Source organism: Vanessa cardui, chromosome 28 (assembly GCF_905220365.1).
Source record: "Vanessa cardui chromosome 28, ilVanCard2.1, whole genome shotgun sequence".
Taxonomy (NCBI): domain Eukaryota; kingdom Metazoa; phylum Arthropoda; class Insecta; order Lepidoptera; family Nymphalidae; genus Vanessa; species Vanessa cardui.
In genome coordinates, this window is record NC_061150.1 from 4,411,755 (window position 1) to 4,432,127 (window position 20,373).

Here is a 20,373-nt window from a genome sequence, read left to right on the forward strand (position 1 = left end):
ATAGTTTTATTTACTTAAAGAATGATGTGCTTAAAAGTTATATATATCTTTTAATTTTGGAAATACAGCATCTATCCAGAATTTCTTTGCCGCATTCATAACAGATTCAATACTGTCATCAAATGGCACATTATAGATATCTACTTCTTTAGATTTTTCAAAATCTGGATGTGCTATACAGAAAAGTGCCATTTTTCTTTTGCTGCAAAACATTTGAAGTTGCACTTGTGTCCAAAATTTTGGTGTTATTTTATTGTTTTTCACATAGGAAGGTACGGTAGCTTCTGTAGAAGGACATTTCACCTCTACTACATAATTTTCAGTAAGCCCATCAGGTGTTGCACCAAAAATAGGATACTCAGCGTTAAGTACAAGTCCAGATTCTTCAATTTCAATCTGAAATGAGGTAACAATTATATTACTACACAAGCCTTGAACATAACATTATAAATTCTTTTATTGAAAATATTTAAATAACCGAAATTTGAGAACTCAGTAAATCTAGTTTGGCTAGGCAGCATTCGGAAAATTACTGCAGTTGCAGTTTACAGAGCTGTGATGATGAATTACATTTGCTTTTGTGCTCACTACTTTAAGAACTTCTTTTTCTAGTTTTTTTCCTCTATCCATTGCAATGGATGTAAATTTGGAAAGTTCTCCCATAATTCTGTTCAGAAGGGAACCCATTTTAGTTTAAGAATGAGCAGTTTAATAAAGAGTTGAGGCAGTGATCCTTCCATACCTACGCAAATAAAAACATTATAGTAAAAATTTCAATCATGTAATATTTGTATAGGAAAGTGAGTTTGACAGTCAAGACAATTTTTTACTATACTTCTGTACATAATATTATAGATTCATGATATTTTGTAATAAATACATAAATAAACTAAACTAGAAGTCTAACTACTTACCTCAACTCGAACCACAATGGTGAATCACTTTGATGTTTGGTGGTGGAAATATCATCTCAATACTATCAGTGGTCATTTGCTTTGATAATATTTCAAGAAATGACTGTGCAGAGCCCAATTTCCCAATCAAGCTTGAACACAGTTTGTGAATGCTAACAGTTTGTTGTTCTTCTCGAAAGTAACGGAGAATACTTGCTTGACAATCTGTTTTTTTGACAGCATCTACATATTCACTTAAAATATTCATCTAAAAATGTGCAGTTATTATTGTAACATATATCTGATTATTTCTTTAAACAAAAAAGTTGAAAAACTACTTACTTGAGAGAAACTGTTGTATGTTCTATTTCTTTGGCTTTTATAAAGGATTTTCCAGAAGCACATGTAGATATTTTGACTTCTTCCAATAACATGTGACGGACGTAATCGGAGGCTCCTCAGATCTTCTGTGCAACCATAATAACAGTGCAGCGGCATGCTTGCACCCACCTGTCAATAATCCACACCACAGTTTAACTTTTTTGAAAATTAACCTTGTGAATAGTCTAATTTAGTCTCATATTTTATTTTAAATGTTGTTAAGAATATTAACAACTATTTTAATTTATATTATTATTAACTCTTAATGTTTGTGTTGTTTTAGGTTAAGGATTAACAAGGAAATTACTACTACTATACTTGGCTAAGTGAGATTGATCAATCTCATTCGTATCTTCTCCATCCTACGTGACATTGGCGAACCAATCTGTGCCCTGTCGGCAATTAAAAGCCATTAAACTAAGAATTTAATTGAAAAATAAACCTATTTTTTTACCTTCAGAATCTATACAGTCTTCACATTTGCAGGACAGAACTGAGCCTTGTGTTTCATTTATAATCGCTGTAACACGATAACCTTCTTTCCGTACTTTATGTTCCGGAGTAACTCTACATTTTACCGTGCATATATATTATCATATATATATATACATATATTCTCCATCTCTTTTGATTTGGACGTAGCCGATTGCATTATCGCCGTAAGATTCTCTTGTAGAGCTGAAATAATTACTATATGTAGAAGCCGCTGAATTAAATACAAAATTGACTATGATTTACACATACCGTAGTAGTTTAGTTCCTTTAATTTCTACACTTGAAAACTCTGCACTTTCGATAAAATAAGTTACAACCATATCAACAGTAACTTTAGGTTGATTTCTGGAGTCTGCTTTGACAAATCCAACTTCTATTTTTATTCGAAAACCGCAATTAATTTTCATTTCAATGTTCGTTTTGATTATAACAGTTGTAATGTTATAGTTACTATAACCTCAAATAAATAGTCATAACATTAGTGACGTCACTGAACGCTAATTTGTGTTTTGAAATACGTTCCATTTCACATTACTTTAATTCCTAATTATTGTTAAAATACAACATTTTATCAAATATAAACCTTGCAATGGTCCTTCTTTTATATATTTTAACGTTTTAATAGAAAAAAAAAATCATAAATATTATATTTGCATGTTCCCTATTCTCCTCAAATTGCCACAAATCAGAGATAACAGTTTGGTGGTTGTAGCTAACCAAAAATACGGTGTTTATAAGTTGTTAGTGGAACATAAACAATGTTTATTTTTTTCTTCAACAGTTATTTGTTAAGTCTGGCATAGGAGATTGGGCTACTTGAATAGAAACGACCAGAATAATATGAAAGATGGAACAGATACGGAAATTTCATACACAACAACAACAACAACAATAGCCTGTAAATTCCCACTGCTGGGCTAAAGGCCTCCTCTCCCTTTGAGGAGAAGGTTTGGAACATATTACACCACGCTGTTCCAATGCGGGTTGGTGGAATACACATGTGGCAGAATTTCTATGAAATTTGTCACATGCAGGTTTCCTCACGATGTTTTCCTTCACCGCTGAGCACGAGATGAATTATAAAGACAAATTAAGCACATGAATCAGCGGTGCTTGCCTGGGTTTGAACCCGCAATCATCGGTTAAGATGCACGCGTTCTAACCACTGGGCCATCTCGACTCATTATTTCATACACAGATAAGTTTATAATCAACAATAGCACGTGTGCAGGGGAAGTAATCACGTCTGCCATTTAGTCATACTGATACAAGGAGCATTGAACCTCTGGTTGTAACACATGCCGATGTTTGCAGATCCACGGAGTCTACTTCGATTGATGGATATTTCCTACTTTTTGTTGATGACTTTACACGTATGGCCTTTGTTTATTTTTTTAAAACAGAGTGAAGTTTTAAAATATTTTAAAGAGTTTAAAAGCATGCACCAAAAAATTAACTTTGACAGGTGTTTTCCTTTCAGTCTATTCTGTTGCTGGTACAGAAGGTGACCTTTGGGAAAAAGCCTTTCCGAGGCTGTGGATTTTGCTGTGCAACACAAATATTTGATTTTTTTTAAATTAGGGCAGGTGAATTCTAGTGACTTAATTGTAGAATTGTAGTAGGAGTAAGTAAAGATCAAACTCCTATGACCAGTCCTCTTAATTTACAGTTAAGTCAGGGAGTAGACGTGCAACGATAACTATTACTGCATTCTGCCGTGCAATTCTGCAAAAACCACATTAGGATTTGAAACAGTTTTCATTTCTTAACTCATATCGAAACGACCTTGAATGGAAAAATATTTGGTATTCCGTAACGATATGTCAAATTGTGTGAAGTGAAAACTGTCATATGAGACGATAGTGCAAAGACTCTTGTTGCCGGTTTTTAAAAAATATTTCCGATTGCAAATATCTAAAAACCTGAGGATTAAAAAAAATAATGTAGTCATATTTTGTACCGAATATTCCATAAATGATTAATTTTTAATATAAAAATAAAACCTAACGCAATTTCAGACGAAATTTATAATTACCTGGCTGAATATTAAGTTTCTTTGCGTGTATTTTTACCTTGTTCGTGTCATTTTTCTCATGTTGTAAATTTAAATTCAAATATCTACTTAAACTTTGTTAAATCATTGTTACTACTGTTTGTATAATAAATACCCCAAAACATTATAAATAAATTCGGAAGATGGAGTAAGTACCTGTTACATTCATTCGTTATTTGGCTAGTAATATTTTATTTCCAGTTCAACAATTCAATTACAAAAAATATCATTATTAACTCAAGAAGTCGAGTTAATAACATCATTTAATGTATTTCAGTCTTATTGAACGTGTTTCTCATCCGTCTGCAGCTCAAGTGGAGACTTTCGTATCCTTTTTGGAAGAGAGACCTAGCCTTGCAAAGGGATTTATAAGAAACCCTATACTAACGCAAAGGCCAGAGCTTTTAAAGAATGGGAAAAAATAACTACCATTTTAAATAGTTCCGGAGGAGGCGCAATAAAATGTAGCAAAAAATGGATAAAGGTACGAGTTTTTAATATTTTCAAATACATGTATATATAATAAGTATAATATATAATAGAAAGGCATTGTCTTTAAGTATAATAATTTCCAGGAAACACCAGTACCAGTGCTTGTTCCTTCTGAACAAATAATACATGGACCAAGTGATTCTCAGTGGCATGCTCTTGCTTTGGTAAAATCAACATTTCTACCATACGTTTTTAAGGTTTTTTTATACATTTAAAACAATAAACATATTAATTATTAATCACTGCACTAAAATATAAACTAAGACTGTTTTAGGATAATTTGAATGTGGACAACAATTTCGATAGAAACATTGCAACAAACCCATTTCCACAGCACAGAGAGGTAAAATTGTAAATGATAATTCAATATAGTGTTTGTCTCGGAAGGAACTATGTAAATATGTTAATATTACATATATGTAATTATATTATAACAAGTATTGTATTTTTTTAGCCTTCACCAGAACAAATAAGATAACCAGAACTTCCACCAACAGCTAGGCATCGTGACAATCCCAGTGCAAATTTCAGTAATTATCTTATTCTCTTTGGGTTGGGTTTTTATACTTATTAGCTATAATTCCCATTCTAAATAACTCAATAATGGGTTTGACTGCAGTATTTTGGCTTTTTATAATAAAAAAACAATAATAATACAGCTGTACATAATAAGCACTGACGTAATACTTAAAAGATAGTTATTTTTTTTTAAATACTATAATTTCTTTTATTTTTCAGCTCCTCGGCGTCACACATTTCAAGCTATAAGAGGGTCACCACCATCACAACGACGCTCTCAGTTTAACAGCATGGCCGAGAAATTTTTGAAGTTAGAGGACCAGCGACTGTCACATGAAGGTAGAGTCGTCAAAGTGATGGAAGAGATGGCCCAAACTCACAATTCGCTAGCAGAGGGAGTCAAAGCTCTTGGAGAGGGGCTAAAGGCCATGAGGGAGGGCTTAAGGCTGCTAGCCGAATCTAACCACATTACTTTTTAATAATAATCATTTTTGACTATATCATTGTTATTGTTATTGGTATTATATACATATATAATATAGATGTTATTATTAATCTAGATGTTATTTTTCAGACATATCTGAACCTTTAGTATTTTGTTATTAATGTTATTATAATATACATGATTTTACAATCAGGCAGCATCTTAATCTAAGTTTCAGGATTAAAAATTAATAAACATAAACTTTTATATAAAATATAGCATATTTTTATTTACCATATAAAACTATCGTGGGTCTTGTATATAACAAATTTATAACAATGATTAAGCATCCATTACATTAACGTAACCGTAAAGTTTTTTTAAAAAAACTTTGTTCAATACACAGGCATTACTTACTTTTTGACTGTCTTGATGTTAAAAATTAATACAACAAAGGGATAGATCGTTCGATTGCTCGTTTCATTTTCAAGATGTGGGAATTGTGTAATAGTCATAGTGCACACAAGAATTCCTATATTTTTTTTTGTTTTTCAAACTCAAACTTATATTACTTTATTCAACGTAGAAGCATTACACTTTCTTCTCGATGGTCAAACTAAACACTACCACCGGTTCGGAAAAAGGAACACCCTGACCCGAGAAGAACCGGCGAAAGAAATTCAGCGGGTCTTTGTCAAATTAATTAGATACATATTGTATATGAATAGAAACAGCCAGGAGGCGATCGTTTCATTCCCAAGGTGTGCTATCAAACATAAACTCACTAATTGTATAGTAACCTTTCGCACAAAAGCGTTCCTTATGTTTTGTTCCTTTTTTGTTATAATTGATTTGAATGTTTAAACATTTAACATATTAACTAATTTAATAAATATTAACCAACCTAACTCCGACCATAGGGATATGAAATAAGATGTTATGTCTCTCACGCTTAAAACTAACATGTGGTTGCTAAGATATTATGTCCCTTACGACAAGTGGTCATTTCTGCTACGCCACAAGTTACTTATTAATTGCCCTTTAAAATTGCGCCCCAATGCAATTTCTGCCGAGTCTAGAAAATGTAAGTCATGTTGCGTGTTCTCCATTGACACGACATTTCCCCTCAACACTGGAGCAGACAATCCTGCACGATTACATATATTGTGCAGAACACAACATGCTATTATGATTTTTGATGCTTTCTCCGGGTTATAGTGTAGTACTCGGTGGCCCAATAGGCAGCGGAATCGTGCCTTGAGTACTCCAATAGCCCTTTCTACAGCATTACGCGCAGAAGCGTGTAGATGGTTGTATTATGCTTCGGGAGTGCCATTAAGTGAATCGGACACTGGAGACATTAAATATGCGTTGCCGTTGTGGATAGCCTGAGACCCCTGAAATTATAAAGATTTAATATTAAAACCATATGTTACAGATTTTACGTAATTATAGTGATCACAGATATTATTATATGAAACAATTATTACCCAACAAATAGGCTATTTCACCGGAGCTTGTTAAAATGGAAAGGTGATTTTTAATAGCACTATTATTGTATTCAATAATAGCTTTGTATTCAAAGCTATTATGGCTACTCCCCCCGTATGATGCATCGACATGTAGAATATTTAAGTCTGCATCCACGATCTGTAAAATTAAATTAAAAAACATACATTAGAGCGAACATTGTTCAGAGTTATATTTAATACATAATTGTTACAATTTCAACTTCCCAACATAAAATTTCTCGCATGAAATCCTTTTCTGCATAAATATCTGTCTTCATTTTCATTAGGTCTTATAATGGCAACATAAGTCCCGTCGATGCACCCAATAACACTCGGGATGAGACATTTTTCATAAAAAATGTACAAAAAAGTAAACTAAGGAGAGGGCTTGGACCATATTCCACCACTTTGTTCCGATGCGGGTTGATTTAATGCACATGTGGCAACATTTCGATGAAATTAGACTCACGCAGGATTCCTCACGATTTTTTCCTTCACCGCCGAGCAAGAAATGAAATATAAACACAATTAAGCAAATAAAAGGGATATATATAGTGGTGCCTGTCTGGGTTTGAACCCGAAGTCATAGGTTAAGATGCACGCGTTCTTACCACTGGACCATCTCAGCTCATAAAAACTGTAATTAAAAGATTTTTGAACTTATAATCTGTGTCTAATTAGGTACTTGGTTAAGTTATATATTCTGTGAATATCTTATTACTTATAAGGCTTAATAATAATAATTTTAGAAAACTACTCACCGTTCTTTTAATATTTGTCTCTCTGTATTATTTTGTGGAAATCTGATACGTTTTTTGATAATTGACGGGTGGTTCAATGCTTCCACTGCTACGTTAATGCATTGCGAGACGGATGCTTGTGATAAGTAACTATTAAGACTGGTGCCCAATATTCTTTGATAACTGCCGCTTTCCAGAAACGACAGCGTGCAAAGAATCTAAAATAAATAATTACAAAATTAATATACGGGAGAGTTGCTTTCATTGACGGCGCGTCGTTAATCGCCTTCCTACTCGTGACATTCGTAAAAGCGATTTTGAATTCGAACTTGAAGGAATTAGAGTGGCAAGACGCACCGATTAAGAATGCTTAATCAAACAAAATAAGAAATTAATTTTATTAATTTATTTAATTACACAAATCATTTTATAATGTTATAAGAAGCAAATATAATAAGTAACGTTTAATATATTTGTAAGAAATAAATATGCATACCTCAGACCCAATCGAAACTCCACGTTTGATGATGGGATCAACGGGCGAAGCTCTTCTTCAAGGTCGTCAATAAGGTCTGCATTTAGACGATAAATTCTAATGAATTCATCGTTGCGACACTTTATTGGCAACCGGCTAATCTCTCGGGCTTGCTTAACACTTGAATTTATTTCTATCTCATGTGCTTCCATTAAAAGGTTCAACAGAACCCAGGGCCTTGCCATCTAGAAGAAAGGTATGGTTTATTTGTTAATTAATACCAAAAAATACAATCCATAAAATACTTTATAAAGTGATTAAATAATACTTACTTTTAAATCTTATTTGATGCTATCAAAAAGTTTTAAAAGAAGATATATATTATTTTTCGTTTTCACCAGATGCTTCCGACACACGGGAACAACTGTATATCTGACGTATGTAATCGAGGTAAATTTTAGTTTTTAATTTCGAAATCGAGATACAGAATGCCAATTAATGTCAATGTGAAGTTATTTCGTATTACAATCTCTGTTTGCTGAATGCCAAATAGAATTTTCATCACAAATTCCAAATAAGGAATCGAAAAATGGGATTCGGAATCACCCAGCTGTACCTCTACTGTTCGCTTCAGAATATCGAATGTTGATGTTCAGCGGTCTTTACGTTCTCCTTAAATTTGCGAACAGACATATTCAACAAACAATTGCCCTGTGTAGCAGCAACTTTTAATTTTCCCTGTGAGCTACGATTGAAAAACTCTACAATGTTTGTCACTTCGTTCAAAACAATTTCTTCTGTAGCTTCTTATACGACAAGATATAAGGAGCGAGCGAAACAAGAGGTGGACCGCCATTAAGCAATTCTTACAGCAGACAAGATATTTGTTGAATTATCGCTAACAATAGTAGTGACTTTGTGTGAAATGTTCCACTCCGCCATGCTAGTAGCTCAACTAGTATGTCAACCATTATAATTGATACAACCAAGAAGCGCTTAATCAAGTTATGTATCTTCATTTAAACATACAAGCTTCCGTATCTGTCAGAAACTGCTGGAATTGACGATGAGTCAACCCATTTTTCCTCATGTTCCTGTCGCCGTCAGTTGTTTCACTTACCAATTTTTTCCCATGGTAATTGCATCGATACGCCATGTGATTCTTCTTCTTGATTGTATGCTGCCTTGATAGGGCCAAAATATGTCAAGTCCAAAGGTTCAAGTTTATGTGAGGTGTGTGGCGGCAAAGTCAGCATAATGATTCCATGTTCTCTGCATAGTGAATAAGCATCAAGACTTATGTGGCTTTCATGGTTATCCAATATGAGAAACACTGGATCTTCTTTTGAAGGCTTTGCATATGAAATGAAGTGGTGTAGCCAATCAACAAAAAGACTTTCATTCATCTATCCAGAGGCTGACACAGCTCCAATCATGTTAGGGTTACTACCTTTTAGTAATAGTCGATTCATGCGTTGCACTAAATGCACAAACCACTGTTCTGTTCTGTTCTGTTACCAACTTGTTTCTGACCTCTTACTGCCACTATTTTCTGATTCTTCTGGACTGTTGATATACCTGTCTTATCGACGCTAAACATTTTATCAGGTTGAATATGATATTTCTCTTGTATAGCTTTCAAATTATCATAAAAAACTTAAACTTCAGTTTTATTGAATGCTGTGATACGATTCAGTGAAGTCGCCTCAGGTGTTCTCAGAGATAGGCTGGGATGACTTTTCATGAAACTGTCTTTCTATACCAGTCTTTACCGGCCAGCTTTTTTACTCGGTTGAAATTATGAGTAAGTTTGTTTATCTCAGCATATTAGTACGCAATTTGGCGAATTTTTTTATGGTTAGGCCGTAATAAAGTTTACTGCATTTTATTATATAATCCACGACCGCTTTCTCGCCTGTGAATAATGTTTTTCGACCAGCTATTGGCAATTTAATCACTGGCTTCTTTATGTGATCAAAAATTGTAGTTTTTGGAACATTATAAGTTTCTGCAGCTTTGCCGATGGTAAGTTTATTGGTTTGAGCATCATTTACAGCCTTTTTGAGATCTTCTAGACTGTATTTCGTCACTGTTTTTCGTTTGTAATTACGAGGCACCTGGAACAATAATACAAATTAGATTAACTGGGAATCAACAATATGATGGGGTAATAAGGAACGTTCGAGATTACCCGACATGGAATGGTCGCCTTTACCCCGCCAAATCGAAAAAAAATATTGAGTTAAATATTTTAGGTTATATTACTTTTGTCGATTACGTCATTGTTATTTAGCACCTTATTATGTAAGGATTCCAGTAAATAAAAGTTAAATAAATATTGTTAATAAAAGTCAAGTAATATCGAGTTGCATTTTCGAAAAAATTACATCAAAATCTTGCAAAATATAACAAAATGCATACCTTAATAAGTACGTGCCTCCGCGTCGCTCGTTTCGTTGACTGGCACTAGTGGTGGCGTGATGTTCGAGATAGCGACCAGTGAAATACGCCTATCTCTTTCTAACATATCACAACCGTTGCGTTCAGGTTTACCCCGCGTTCGCGTTTACCCCACACTCCCCTACTCTCATTGGTAGCTAAAAAGAACCATTCAAATTGTTGTGCTTTTTTCCGGAGTTGCTGATATAAATTAAAGTCCAAATCTTCAGTTCGCCGGGTACACGTTCTAGCAAAAACAATCAAATTTCTTTTTTAGATCTGGGCATAACTCTTCAACCATAACATAGGGACATTGTTTTAATAGTTCACTATCGGTAAATAGTCGGCCAGACTTCGCAAGTATTTCTGCTTCCCCTAAACTTGCACGTATGCTCGACTCGTTACTTTGGACTTGAAGCTTAAAAATATTTTCTTGGTTCTTTACTTCAGATCAGAATCTTCAGATTTCAGTGCGTTAATTTTAGTTTTCCGTAACTCACTCACTAGGCATGCAAATTTGACTTTATCTTAGTGGCGTTTAAGGTTATATTCTCTTTGCATAGCAAGAGTTTTTTGGCATATTAAGCATAGCGGTTTGCCATTGCAATTAACAAAAAAGTATAAACCTGTCCATGCATCGTTGTTTTTCTATTACTTTTCTTTTTTTTTAAGCCATCATTAACTGTAAAAATAAAAGCATTATCTTGTAGTAAATATGTCACTCTGTAATACGGTGACCTACGGAGCGATCTGCGAATGCGAAGCGACACGTAAACAACAAGCAGTCAATACCTACACACTGAAGTGGCTTATTAATATAAATGACCAAACGCTTCTCCGTCGCATTTATTTCGAATCGTTTAGGGTAAGGACCCCTCCTTACTCTAAATGACGGATGTTCACTTAAAGAAAACATGGTGTATTTTTTAAATTATATATATTAAATTAAAATTAAAAAAGTAACAAAGTCTCAAATAATCAACAATTTAACAATAAAAGCATATATCTTTTATCTACTAGTAGTAGAAAAACTTTGAAATAAAAATTCTTGAGCGGCATTGCCCCCTGACTATGGATAATGCCGCTCGGGGCACGGGGTAACCAATAATATACGTTTTGATAAAAGATAAAGTAATGAGATCAACGTCATAAATAAAAATACTAACTAAAATAAATAACTTATTATCAATTATCCACCATTTGTACGAAAGATCAGCCTTTTTTAATTTAACAAAAATGGTAAAGTTTTCAAACTTAAAATCAACTTTCTAATTAACATCGATTAACATAGTATTATATAAAATAAATATTATTGTTAGAGGTAGGACGAATTAGAAATTGGTATAGGTATATTATTTTTGGATACACAGATCTCAGATAAATCCATCTGGTGAGTCCCACCCTGAACATACAGCATGTGCCCACAGTCCGCAGACGGTGCTACGATACCACAACTCGTTATTTTTTCCAAATTCTTCGCAAATAATGCAATTGTTACAATTTTCATCATCCACATGTAATTCGTTATCGCTGTCATCGTCGCAAAGGTCTTCATCTTCACTGTCTGAAGAACTGGACTTTCCAGTCCAGTTCTTCAGACAGACTTTTTTTTCTTGTATGATTTTTGTTTCTTAGGTTTGTTTTTCTCTTGAGCAACGTTTTTTCCATCTTTTTACGTTTCTCAACTTTTTTCTTTTCTTTATTTTCTAAAATAATTTACATAGGAGTTGCAGTTAAAATGGTAGCATGTTGTTTTCGCTTTCTTTGAACTCGCTTAGAAGATGGTACTGTAGTAGGTGTATTTGCTATAGCAGCAAAGAATACCGGAGTTCTTTGCTCACCAACAGCTTTTTGATTACGATTAACTGCCAGAACTGTTTCAGAGCATTGATCCTGATGGACCTGCCACAGGAGACTTATGTCCTTAAATTAGAGCCCTACCATCACACTGCACATCGTCAGGATTCTAGATATTAGGATCTTTATTTTCAGCTATTTGTTCTGATTCTTGTGCCATCAGCGACTCTGCCAAAAAGTCTTCTTCAGTAAAAACATTCGGGTTCAATGGGTAAATTCCTGTGGCTCGAAATCCAGACTCTGCTTTGCTTATATTCGCAACCTGTACATATGCTTTATTGAAGAGACCTGCAACATCATATGGAGTTACTGTAGACATTAAATGTATCTTCATGTGCCTGTTGCATTCATGTTTATAAGCAGTTTTTAGCGGCCCATAAAAAGACACATCCAGTGGCTGTATTCTGTGAGAACTGTGTGGTGGAATGGAAAGCATTATGATGTAGTTTGCTTTGCAAAAATTATAAGCTTGAAGCGAAATATGACTGCTGTGATTATCTAAAATTAATAAAACGGGTGATTCTTGGGTCGGCTTAGCAAATGCTGCAAAATGTTTGAGCCAAGTGACAAATAAATCTTCGTTTATCCATCCATTTTTAGAGTTGCATGTGACTGTTGACTTCCATGCAGGAAGTCAACAGTCATTACATTACATTACATTAATTACAGTACATTAATTTAAATAATTGTATTTAATTAACATGACTTTATATTTTTTAAATGTTAAAAAAGAGTAATTACTGAGTTTCTTGCCGGTTCTTCTCGATAGAATCTACTTTCCGAACCGGTGGTAGCTTCAGTAAAATGACGATTCAAAAGTGTTTATAAACTACCTGAATAAAGTTGATTTTGATTTTTGAGTTGGCATATAACGCACCAGCTGGTCCATCTTTTTCTAATAAAGGTGTCATTATCTGTCTGTCAAAAATAAACATGGGCGGTATGAAATTTCCGGCTGCACTCATCGCGCACATGACTGTTGTGTTCCTCCCTCGCTCGCCACTTGCAACAAACCCCACTATTCTTTGTCCTTTTTTGCCAAGCATTTTTTCCGGGTCTATCATCGTGGTGATACCAGTTTCGTCAGCGTTATAAATATTGCTGGAAATAAACTTATGTTTTTCCATTAAATCGCCAAGTTTGTCATAGAAATGCGTAATTTCTTCTTTTTTGAAAGCAGGAATTCTATTTAAGCTTGTCGCTTCAGCTTTGCGTATAGAGACTGAAGGATTGCGTCTAAAGTCGTGTACCCAATCCAGTCCAGCTGTTTTGCTGCTGTTATAAAAAATATTTTTGATATTGTTGAGCTCAGCACATTTGTAAACATTTTTTCATTCATTTTTTAGTCGATTTCTTAAAGTTGAAAATGGTATTTTATATTGTTATGCGGCTTGTCTCTTCGACAAGCCTCCTTCAATTGCTGCTTTAGCAGACTGAAGGTCCTTTGACGATTTCTTGGTACATCTACAACAATAAAAAAAATTTAACACTATGAGGTAATGGCGCTCAATGAGTGGTATTACCCTAAACGGCCATTTTGCGATTGATTTAAAATAGTAATAAAAATATACAAATTACGAGTTTAAATTGACTATATTCACAAAATAGAATAGTTTCACTATCAGAAAAATTAAATTGATAATTAAATATGGATTAAAGTTTTAGATTTACCGGCAGAAAACACCTAACGTAAAATTACATCAGCGCGGCCGCTAATGAAGAAACGCACTTCATTGCCAGATGACGCCGGCTGACTGTTCGTTTGCATCGCCGCCCATTAGTGGCCCCCTTCCCCCGCGCCTTCATGCGACGTGGCGTATTGCTATGTTACATTTTGATAGATTTACCGAAGTGAGCGCCATTACCTCTCCTTACCCTACTTACGTAGATTGTAACCATATATAAGTATAAAATAAATAGGAATCTGACACTTACCGTGGCTCACAATTGAAACTAATCACGCAACGAAGCGATTCACGGAGCGCCGACAGCGAGCCTGTCAGTCCACAAACGGCAGGGAGCGGGGAATTAGCCGCGCGCCTATTTCCCGCGTCGGCGTCGCTCATTTGTTCGTTCGCAGACAGAGCGAAGTGCGTTTTTAAAAGGCGCGCTTACTTGCCAATTAAGGTGTTTATTTTGATAATTATAACATATTAAAAAAAACATTCAGTAGCACGTCGGACCGCGTGTTGCCGACCGTACCGATAAGTAATATTTTTTTCGATTTTCCCGCTGATAAGATTCCATCTTGAGCAAATACCTCTTCCTCTAAATTTGCAAATCTGGTCTATCGCTCACTTCGCCTTGACCTTTTAATATAATAATAATAATAATAATAAAGAAGTTTATTCGCCAAGCATAGAGGATGTTAACAAATTTCTTACTACTAAATAAAAAAAACACAGAAGAAAAAAAAAACACATTAATCTATGCTGGAAAAAAGGTCGTAGACTCAGCTTAAAGCTGCTTTTCAGTCTGCACCTACAAACAAATGCTGCCAACACAAAGTGTAAACTAGTTATTTTATAGTAACAAAGTTTAGAAGAAAATAAATATATATAGGGTAACAAAAAAATTGTGATAAATTTGAAGTTAGTAGTGAGCTGCCTGAGATAAAATTTTATATTTAATGTAATATAATAAATCATATAAAATCTTGTAACAAAAAACAAAAAAAACTGTCTGTTAATGTACAATTTAAAGTAAGTATAGTAATGGAATCATGTGGGTAGTCTCGCGTTTAGCCAGTTTGACTGCGACTTTTGATATTCAGTAAGCCATTTTTTGCAAAGTTTCCGAAATGTAAAAATAGATGAGGCAAATTTAATCGGAGGTGGAATATCGTTCCAACATTTTGATGCTGCAAAACGGAAACTACCTCTAAATGATACTAAGCAAGGACGGGGTACAACTACATTTAAAATACGGGAGGGGCGGTGATTACCGGAATCCATAGAGTTTAGCCAGTTCAATTTTCGGGCTAAATAAGGTTAAATAAGTTCTTTTTCAGACTATATACAATAGTATTCAATTTCAGAATACGACGGTGCTTCATATTTAACATATTATAACTATTTAAAATTGGAGTAATATTGGATCCACGTGGAATATCATAACAGAACCTCATACAAGAGTTCTGTACCTTTTGAATCTTAGATTCTGTTTGTTTTAACAGACAAGGTCCATAAACTACATCGCAATAGTCAAGATGTGAGAGTACTAAGGAATCCACCAGTCTTCTTCTAACAGCAATACTTAAAAACGGCCTAAATTTGTAGATCATCTTAAGGGAGGCATAACTTTTGGCAATTTTTTCTTGAACATGTTCCTTAAAACGTAGCGATCCTTCAAATAGTACACCGAGATTTTTAACTTTAGACACCTCTTCGATGGGGCAGTTGTTGATCAAAATAGTAGGATTGCTTCGATGGATTACATCTATTTGTCTTTTTGTGCCAAATATCATAAAAGTACACTTTTGTGGATTTAAAATAAGATCATGATAATTTGACCACATATGAATTGATGCTAAATCTTCATTTAAACTGTCAATATTTTTAGTAAAATCTATATTTAAGTTTAATTTCATTAAAACCTGTGTATCGTCAGCATACATATGTATTAAAGAAGATTTTGTGTAGTTAATTAAATCAGACGTATAAACAGAATAAAGCAGAGGACCTAAGATAGATCCTTGCACCACGCCTCTAGTGATACTTAGGGGACTTGATCTAGTTAATTTACCATTCCTATCCATGCACTCTACGATTTGAAAACGGTCTGAGAAGTAATTTTTAAACCAATTACATACGGGCTCATCACATCCATACATTCGCAATTTATTAATTAAAATATTATGATTAAGGCAGTCAAACGCGCGACTATAATCTAGTAATACCAAAACACACGCACTGTTATCATTTGATGCTGACAAAAGTTCATCGACTATATAAAAAAGCGCTGTTGTAGTACTATGCATTCTACGAAAACCAGATTGTTGAAGTGGTATAATATTATTGCTTTCAAAATAATTTGATATTTGATTATATACTACTTTTTCTACAATTTTAGATAAAACCGGTAGCAATCCTATGGGTCTTAGATCTTTTATAGTTTCAACACTGGCTTTCTTTGGAAGTGGTTTAATCAGGGCTGTTTTCCACTTGTATGGGAATTCGCTGTTAACTACCGAATAATTCACAATATGAGTTATTGTATCCAATGAATAAGGTAATGTGAGTTTAATCATTTTTATGCTCATACCATCAACTCCCATAGCATTCGAGCTTATAGAATTTATTATTTTGAGTACATCTTCTGAAGATACTTTATGAAAATTAAATTTTTCTTTGGACTGATCAAACTTAATACTGTGATCATTATTAATATTTTTATTACTTCCAGTTGTTGGAATTGTTTCTATAAAACTTTTATTAATTTTATCTGGATCGCAAAGATGAACTGGTAACATATTATTTTGTGATGAAGAACCTAGTATTGTTTGCAGTTCTTTCCACATTTTGCTTGAGTTACGGATATTTTGATTAATTTTGTGAGTAAAATAATACTGTTTTTCAGTACGCGAAGTCGAAAGTACCAGATTTCTATATAATTTATAAGTATTCAAATCACTATGATTATTTGTTTCCTTTGCTCGTTTACACGCGCAATCTCTATCAAGCATAATTGATTTTACGGTATTTGTTATCCAGGGAGTTGGAGGAGCAGTAAATTTTTTAGTTTTTAACGGTACAAAGTGATCAAATAGACCGAGCATCAAAGATGTGAAACAATCCACCATATTGTTAATATCTTTTATTTGGAGTACCCATTCCCAAGGAGTTATTGAAGAAGCAAATTGATAAGTTTCAATATCAAATTGATCAAATGGCCTATAGTTTACAGTTCTTATATCTGTTTTGTAAATTTCAATCGGGAAACTGGCCTGAACAAAAGCGTGATCACTGAGGTCATCGTTATGTTTTAAAATTACTTCATCTGGATTTAGTTCAACACTACAACAAATTACATCTAATAAAGAACGACTATGAGGTGTTATACGTGTTGCATCACGGACTATCTGTTGTAAGCCGTGCTCGGATAATAACTGTTGAAATTCCGATTGATTAATGCCATCCTTACACAATAAATTGATATTGATATCACCTGTGACAAATATATAATTATAAGTTGGACCTATTGCAGATAAAGAATCTTCCAATTCATCCAAAAAAACTTTAAAACTACACTTTGGGGGCCTGTAAAATACACCAACTGCAATTTTATGTCGCTTAAGTTTTACTTCTAACCACAATTGCTCTAATTCAGATGACCCGACACCTAATTCTTTCACTTGAATCCCATTCCGAATGTAAAATGCAACTCCTCCTCCTCTCTGAGTATTCCACCTGGGTTTATGAATTAGAGTATACCCGTTAATTTTATAAGATTTTATTTCAGACGAACTACTCAGCCAGGTTTCAGTTATTGTAGTTATGTCAGGACTTAATGATGTGATAGTACTAACAAGTTCATCTCTACCGGTATTAAGGGACTGTGCATTCAGAACAGACAGTTTAAAATTAATATTTTTCCTTTTCATCTTTTTGGTAAAATGAACAAGAGAAACATTATGTTGTTAAAAATAATATCTCGCAGCTCAATGACACTAAAACAGTACACATAAGTATAACAAACAAAATTTATCACGCTCTTAATAAAAAGTATATAAAAAATACTGCTAAAATGATTACGTTTACTAATGATAGATAACCTTATATTATAATTATTTCTAAATAGTCATATTATAACCGTGTTAATGTCATTTATCTTAGAAATCTGAATAGCACGCGACTTTTCTGTTTTACGAACAAATATCTTGCACTCCTTCACCCACACGTAAGCATAATTTTTTTCACGTGCCTTTTGTTTTGCCGCACGCAAAATATGTTTGTTCATAGGAGTCAAATGATCGTTGAAAAAGATACGATGCTTTTCGCCGCTGAATCCCGCGTCACTAGTTGTTAGACTACCACCCGTTCGATCGTTTCGCCATGTTTTATCAGCTCGCAACAGTTTAATTTTTAACTCACGGCTGTTCAATCTTACAACAATTCGCGATTCTCTTGATCCTTTTTGCGTAGAAACTACGTTTGCAAAAGAGACTTCGTCAGATTGAACTTCTTCTTGAGGCGGCGAGGTCGACTCTTTTCCTGAATTCCATACTCTTGTTCTATATGCATGATCGATATCATTCTTTTGTAAATTAATTTTTAAGAGATTAGCTAACTCGATTATTATGTTATAGACATTTTCTTTTGGAAGTTGCGGAATGCCGTAGATTTCAATATTATTAAAACGGTCTCGCTGCTCTTTTAGATTTATTTGGTTTTCTAATGCTTCGTTCCGTTCTGCCAAACGGGTAATCTTAGATTCCATAGAACTTGAGCACTCGGATTTGTTTTCTAAATATTTTACTTTCATTTGCAGTTCGTTTAATTCATTTCGCATCGAAGTAAAACTTGATTGTAACATTTTCAATGCTTCATCCTGCTCATTAAGCCTAATATTAACTTCAGCACGAAATGCTCTTATCTCAGATAAAACGATTTCATTTGTGTCTGTATCAGTGACACCCCGGTTTGTGCTCAAATTTGTATTATTTTTTCCTTTTTTAGATACCGATAAGCACGGCGAACACTTCCATGCTGCTCTTGCGGTAGAAGATTCATTAGTAAAGTTAACGCAATCAGAATGAAACATGTTTGTACAGTTTATACATTTAATCCTTTTTTGATTGGCCCCGATATTTGTATGGCAAGTTTCACAAACAACAACCATGTTTTATATTTTACTTTATTAGATAAAATATTTTAAAAATAAATAACTTATCATGGGCATTGGCCGTGGGTTTGAACCTTCGACTGAGGCGGCAGATCTTGAGTCTCACACCGCTGCGCCACCGTATTCGTTACGAGCTTATGTGAATTTATTGACCAAGTTATACCAAAATAAATATGAGTTATGTATTATAATATTAAAACAAGGTAGAAGTAGAAATTAAAGACACAATATCACTTAAAAACTTGTTTCACTTTGCACTGCAAAACTGTTTTATACTATAGATTTCGAGAGATATTCATATTTTCATATTAGAAACAGTTCTTTGACTAATTAATTACAGGGGCACATACTTTTCTACTAAAACAGTTCACAAAATCCACTAACTTATTATTTTATTAAAGGAGCAAACTCTAAAGTTGTTTACGCTGCGGTGGCAGCACTTGTTCCCTTTTTTTTTTTTTTTTATATAATCTATGATCTGGCTTTTTACTTTTGCTTTTGCATTTGATTTTATTAACCCTGAGGAATGAATTTGTTCAGGCGTTACTGTATTAATTAGAGTCAGCTTTGGGTCGTCTGGGCTTAGTTCCTCCTCAAACTGCAGCCTAATTTCGTTGAGGATGGAGGTGATAAGAGAGAGTGAAGTTTTATTTGCCATAATGGTGTCTGAGTTGATTGCCAGATTAATTATAACGTCGTGTGTCAATTGAAATTGTTTTTTTTTTTTTAAATCTTATACATAGTGGTCCTCGATCGTTTCGACAACCGTGTCTACCGTCGGGAGTTTTTCATTATTTGACGAATAGCCACGCTTTGTCCTCTTTTTAAAAGGGCGACGGCCCTGGTTGTGATTCATCACCCATTTATTTATTTATTTAATAAGTACACTAACAATACACATATTAATTGATGGCTTACACAACATCCAAAAAAAGAAAAACAACTTCTGATATGTACATCGATTACAAATGTACATAACATTCATAGTGTATCGTGTCAACATATTTGTTTTAAGTTGAAATTAAAATATATTATACAATTTAAAAAAAAATTGACCTATGATAGCATAGGTCAATTTTTTTTTTAAATTGTGAACCCCATGTTATGTATGCGACCACCCTATTGGGGTACATTAGGACATCGCGTTCGCCGAGGCCACCGATGACGGCCCGGTACCAGCAACGCTTGCGCAACATCACGCCGCCCAACAACGGACCACACCGATCTTTCTTTATAATTTCTGTCTCTCTT

General features: G+C 34.1%; 1 protein-coding gene and 2 long non-coding RNA genes across 3 annotated transcripts; all 3 read right to left on the reverse strand.

Moving 5' to 3' along the window:
- Positions 1–236: 236 nt before the first annotated feature.
- Positions 237–1,846, reverse strand: LOC124541572. The gene is made up of 5 exons (XR_006967261.1): positions 1,729–1,846; positions 1,236–1,403; positions 915–1,161; positions 479–742; positions 237–396 (listed from the first exon to the last, which is right to left on the reverse strand). It is a non-coding gene; the product is annotated as an uncharacterized LOC124541572 (long non-coding RNA).
- Positions 1,847–7,538: 5,692 nt separating this feature from the next.
- LOC124541573 lies at positions 7,539–10,656 on the reverse strand. The gene is made up of 3 exons (XR_006967262.1): positions 10,405–10,656; positions 8,005–10,100; positions 7,539–7,726 (listed from the first exon to the last, which is right to left on the reverse strand). It is a non-coding gene; the product is annotated as an uncharacterized LOC124541573 (long non-coding RNA).
- Positions 10,657–18,065: 7,409 nt separating this feature from the next.
- Positions 18,066–19,859, reverse strand: LOC124541568. The gene has a single exon (XM_047119486.1). It carries the CDS (start codon positions 19,117–19,119, stop codon positions 18,079–18,081), a length of 1,041 nt encoding a protein of 346 aa, XP_046975442.1. The 5' UTR covers positions 19,120–19,859; the 3' UTR covers positions 18,066–18,078.
- Positions 19,860–20,373: the final 514 nt, after the last annotated feature.

Excerpts from the sequence above, each read along its gene's own strand:
- LOC124541568 (XM_047119486.1), bottom strand. The coding sequence starts at position 19,119 with ATGGTTGTTGTTTGTGAAACTTGCCATACAAATATCGGGGCCAATCAA.